Source organism: Nuphar pumila, chromosome 7 (assembly GCF_984573655.1).
Source record: "Nuphar pumila chromosome 7, dmNupPumi1.hap1.1, whole genome shotgun sequence".
Lineage (NCBI taxonomy): Eukaryota > Viridiplantae > Streptophyta > Magnoliopsida > Nymphaeales > Nymphaeaceae > Nuphar > Nuphar pumila.
Window position 1 is genome coordinate 25,878,995 of NC_143255.1, and position 5,544 is coordinate 25,884,538.

General features: G+C 40.7%; 2 protein-coding genes across 2 annotated transcripts; both read right to left on the reverse strand.

The window, feature by feature from the left end:
- Positions 1-2,534: 2,534 nt before the first annotated feature.
- On the reverse strand, positions 2,535-3,999 carry LOC149831596 (protein NUCLEAR FUSION DEFECTIVE 4-like). The gene has a single exon (XM_090014010.1). It carries the CDS (start codon positions 3,997-3,999, stop codon positions 2,866-2,868), a length of 1,134 nt encoding a protein of 377 aa, XP_089870136.1. The 3' UTR covers positions 2,535-2,865.
- Positions 2,671-4,947, reverse strand: LOC149831597 (protein NUCLEAR FUSION DEFECTIVE 4-like). Its single transcript, XM_090014011.1, has one exon. It carries the CDS (start codon positions 4,945-4,947, stop codon positions 4,291-4,293), a length of 657 nt encoding a protein of 218 aa, XP_089870137.1. The 3' UTR covers positions 2,671-4,290.
- Between the last annotated feature and the right edge of the window lie 597 nt (positions 4,948-5,544).

The window sequence follows — 5,544 nt, forward strand, 5'->3', positions numbered from 1 at the left end:
GTAATACAACTATACCATTGGGTTTTGAACCTGCAACGTCCCAACACAAGGTAGCGTCTCCTACCAGACCCCCCCCCCCACCACCACCACCACCACCACCACGTTGGTGTTACTTTCTTCTTTTACCCTACGGCAAGTTGCTCAAGGGGACTGGGTCCTTGTGCTGAGGAAACTGATTCATTCATCTGAGATAGTTTGTATTCTAGAAGCGAGGTTGCTGTTAATCCTAAGAGCAGATCAAGTGATCTATACATCTTCACAGTCCATTGCTTCATCCCACAAGGACCTCATAGTTCTTGTGAGCATTGTGGATGCTGAGGATGCCAACTCACTTTTCCATAAGTTTTGGCATATTACTTATCAGATCTCCTTAAATAGTCCCTTAATACAAATGTCTTTTTTTTTTTTTGAGAATAGCCCCGGAATACACGTCACAAAAATGTTACCTTCCAAATTAATTTTTGTGGCAATAATAGCAATGAGACATCTGGATATGGTTATGTCTCACTATCATAATTGAAGGATCTTGAGTTCAAATTCCGCGGCCTGCCTTAAAAAAAATATATCATAAAGGAGTGTCGGTGACTCGGTGTCCAATAAGAAAGAAAAAAAAAAGACCATAATTTGAAAGAAAAGGAGTGTCGGTGTCCAATAAGAAGGGAAGGCATTCACTCATCATATCTGCATATTCTATCATTATTTTCTTTTCAATGAATTGTTTTGTAATAATTAATAGTCATCATCACCATAATAATAATAATAATACATTAGCAGTATTTATTTTTGGTCAAGATACGGCGTCTTATATCCTCGTGAATGAACACTCCATCTGCATTTTGTGGTCTAGGAAAATAACAGTCAATTGCTTGCTCATCTTTCAAAATAATACTAATTAGTCATACGCGTTTCTGTTGAGTATTAATGCTGCTCACCGAATGCTTACTTAGGTGTATACTAGTACAAAATTAGCCTGCCTTTCTTTGGCAATACTAACGATGGTGACCTAAGCTCAATTATTGCTGTGGTGTCATGCATGCAGTTCATAGTATCTCAATGACATTGAATTCATATCGAGCATCACCTCATGCACCTTCCACATGGAGTCAACTGTTCAGACAGCATATGCGACAGGTTTGTCCCCACAGATATGATTTACTCAACCCCTCCACATCACTTCTCATATATATATATATGCTCAATCAATACTTGCCTAAGAGGAACACAATCATACTGACCGTCCATCACACAAAAAACTGCAAAAAAATGCCAAAATGCGCAAAAAAAGCCTTTAACAATGCTTTTGAACCTTTAGCGCACTCAAAACCGCAGCTAAAGGTTAGCTGGGGACGCACCAATATTTCTTTTATTGTTTTCAGCAGCGGTTACTAGCACGCTATAGGTCAAATTTGTGAGATTTTACCATTTTTCAGTGTTTCTTGTGAAAAAAAATGCTAAGTGTCCATCATGTGTGCGATGGACGCTCAACAAGATTGAGTTTTTCATCGAGTTCGTAATGATCGAGCAACTACCACTCACTGTATATTCATCAAACGCTATTTGCGTATGATGATATCGGACAAAATGTGCATTGTTGATCGCAAACACGATCAATAGCCCACGTTATATTTTGTGCTTCAGAGCCTTTAGCGCGGTCTTGGACTCTGCAAAAAATGAAAAAAAATATGTGAGCTCATTGAGCGTGCATCTGATATCATCATATACAAATAGCATATAATATATATATATATATATATATATATATATATGTGGATTAATATTGGCTACTAATGAAAGTACAAAACTAATGAGTAGAAATCACTTGTTTATTAAAAAAAAATTAATTTTTTGTAGATCAAATGTTATGGATGTAATCTACATGATTTGTTTAGTAGAAAACTTGTTTTGAATCATGTGATTATGACAAGTAATTAGGTTTTTAAAAGGGTCCAAAAATCAATGGTGTAAAATGTGCCAAAATTTCATAACTCAAAAGATCACATTTTTAAATCAGAAAAGCAAGATCCAAGACTTTATCCTTAGCAAACAAAGTGTGTTGAACACATCTATGTGGTTAGATTGAGTCGATGCAACTTACCCCTATGATTTGTAGCTCATTGGTTTCGGGCATTCACTAGTAGCCAATATATATATATATAGAGAGAGAGAGAGAGAGTGAGAGTGAGAGAGTAGGTGGTTTTGTACCAATGGTAGACGCTTGTTTGCATGAATCTAGCCATCAAATATTAGATATATTCATAAAGATGTTTTTAACATGGTTTTATTTAGTATGTTAGGAGGTTTTTGCATGTCTAATGTACCATAAGATTTTATTTTTGAGATAATGAAAATTCATGGTTTATCAAATCATGAAAATAAGGATGGTTTAAAGATGCACTAAAACATAGTAAATTAATCATAAAACATGTTTCAAAAGTTACCTTTTTCATAACAGGATTGTGTAAATCAAGTGTACAAAAAGAAGTTATGATGGTTCAGTACCCATGAAAGAAAAGAGTATATATAGACGCAACCTGTTTGATGATATCAGACGGTTTTCTGTTGCTGATTGTGCAAGGTCAGCAGTGGAAAAAAACGTCATTTTTTTTTATAAAACGACCTTTAGCGGTGGTCGTGACTGCTGGTAAAAGTTACAAAATAAAAAAGAAGTTATACCTGAAGGCGCTGGGCGCGTTTCCGACGATACGGTATATATATGCTGTTTCCAAGAATACAAAATCACGGGGAACAATTTATAAGAAACCCCGTGACCACATTGTTTATACATGTGAATGTTTCTTGTCCTTTACCTCAACCTACAAATTGTAACCATTAAACCAATAAGTGTTACAATGTACAATTACAAAACTACCCTTTATGCGAGATCCCTTGGGTTTTCTGGTGTTGGTCTTGGGCAGTGCCACCGGCGGTTTCTGCGGGCTCGTCGCAGATCGAGTCGACCATCTCAACATTGTTGGCCTGTCTGAACTTGGCATATATGTCACCTTTGTAGAACTTCTTAGTCCTCATAACCAAAATCAGAGAGACCAAGAAGCCAAGGAAGGTAGCCGCTGCAAGTATGATGAAGGATAGCCTGTAGCACTGTACCCCAATGCAGGTTAGCTCCCCAATCCTGGGCAACCCTCCCCTGTGCTTTAGGGCCTCTTTGTCATAAAGGTACCCTGCTACCCTCACGTTCAAAATGTAGGTCCCTACCGGTGATGCTACTGCCGCAAAGTTAAATAAGGTAGAGTAGTATTTGAGACCAAAGATTTCAGAAATGATGGCAAACAACAGAGGCCATTGTGCCCCAAAACATAGGCCAATTAATATGGAGGCAACGTATAGAGCCCCTGGAATTCCAAAGGCAATGAGGAGGTGTCCTACACAAGAGAGTAGCAGGACACCACTTAGCATTAGGGGGCGCGGGAACTTGTACTTTGCTAGGAAAATTTCCGACGCGAAGCCGGCGAGCACCCTGCCACCAAAGTTCCAAATGCTGATTAACGAGACGAATGTCCCGATACTCTGCTTCGGGTACCCGAGCGACTGGCCGATCTGACCCAAGTTGTCAATAGCTGTTAAGGTACCCCCTATGCCGCATATGGTTGCAAAGAAGAGAACTAGCATGTCAATGCTAACTAGTGCTTGTAGGATGGTGTAGTCCTCCCCTCTATCAGGTGACCTCAACATGTTCTTGAGGCAAGCAATTGCTCCAGTGGATGTTGGTGCACTATTTGATGCCGGTGGAGGTGGCGGTGTAGGCGGCGACAGCGCCGGCCTCGGCTTGGCTTCTTGTTGTTTTTCTGCTGCTTCTTTAGGTTGGTTGGTTATGTAAGAAGGAATTGCGGACTGTCTGATTTTAGAGACCTCTTGGTGTACAATAATCCCAAGTGGGAGCAGCAGCAGCAAGACAATGACAACAGCACCACTTTTGTAAGCAGCAGCCGTGTAGTGGACCTTTTGCTGAATGATGATGACAAACATGAGGTAGGCCGCCATGGCAAGTGCGATGTAGAGGATTGAGTAGAATGCTTTCAGCTCATCCTTTTGGCCTTCTGCCTATCCAAAAGAAAAGAAAAGAAAAGGGAACACCAGATCATTTAGTAAGATTGATTGAAATTATTCTCGTTCAACCATGCTTAATTATTTATTTTAAATGCAAAATTTACTATTTAATTGGATTTTTTTCTTCACTTTTGGGTTTTGGGGATTGATTATGGATTTGCTTTTTCTTTTGGAAATTGATAGGGGTATAACAATGAATTTTGTGAGATGGTCACCAAGCACACTTTAACTTTTAAATTTCAGTAGAAAATCTAGTTGAAAGGGAATCCTTTCCTTCATAACTCGGATGGTAGGGAGAAACACATATGAGATGAGAGAAGGGAGCCAAGCAATGAGAAGGATGAGGCCATCAGGGTTTTGCCCATAAATTGCATAGTACAGCTGGGTGAAGATGGCTCCACTTAACCCGGTGAAGCCCTTGAGCAAGCCAAGCACGATCCCGCGACTCTCCGGAAAGTTCTTAACACAAGTGACAAGCGACCCTGTGTTGGCAAACGTCTGCGAATTGGCTCCTATGCATATGTAGAGGCACATCTGCCACAGCTTGGGCTGAGCGATGCGCTTGGTGACGGCGAGCCATATCATGAAGTAGCCACCAAAGTTGAGGGTAGCTCCCAAGGCCAGCACAAACCATGGAGGAGTGACCTCACTGATAAGCCCGGAGATCACGCCAACGTTCGCGCCCAGGTCCTTGAAGAAGCTGATGGTGTTGAGTGTCTGCTGGTCATAGCCGAGCGCCGACTTGATGCTTGGTGAGTAGATGCCAAACATGTAAGTGGCACCAGCTGCAGACATCATCAGGCATGAAGCAAAGATCATGAACCATCGCCCGCTGACCACTTGTATCGCCAAGTTAACTGATTTCATGGCGGAATTCGCCATGGCAACAACGCTTTCTCTATCTCTATCTATCTCAACATTCTCTGCAAATCACTCCTTTGGGGGGATTATATAAGAATAAGGGAGTGGTGGAAAAGACCAAAGGATGCTCTTGACTCTGACTTGAGAGTTTGTGGGCTGGTAGAGGAAAGAAAAAGAGAGGGATGAGTTTGGCAAAAAGGGATCTTATCTTAGGACATGTGAGAGGATCTCATGTTGATCCTAACCGTCCAATTTTGATGCATCCAGTGAAGATGTGGACTAATCCTAGCCGTTGGTTAGACAGCTAGGATAGAATAACGAATATGGTGAGGTCCCGTCCTCGAATTTGGCCCATAAGAAAAAGAGAAAAGCAAAGATTAGAAATAGAAATCTAAGGTATAATAGGAATTGCCCATTTGTGAGCCCCTTTTGTCTCCTTGCTTTTATTTTATGTGATGTAACCAACAGGTCAAGAGGTTGTGAATTGTAGTGTTTGGAATTGGATAACTAATGGGCAACGTTTTGTTTGGTCCTATCAGAAGCGTCCATTATCAATAATAGGGCCACTTCTTTGGGGATCAGTGGCATGGTGATTGATTCTTCTAAATGATGCAGGCA

Coding starts and splice junctions, on each gene's coding strand:
- LOC149831596 (XM_090014010.1), bottom strand. CDS start 3,999: ATGGCGGCCTACCTCATGTTTGTCATCATCATTCAGCAAAAGGTCCAC.
- LOC149831597 (XM_090014011.1), bottom strand. CDS start 4,947: ATGGCGAATTCCGCCATGAAATCAGTTAACTTGGCGATACAAGTGGTC.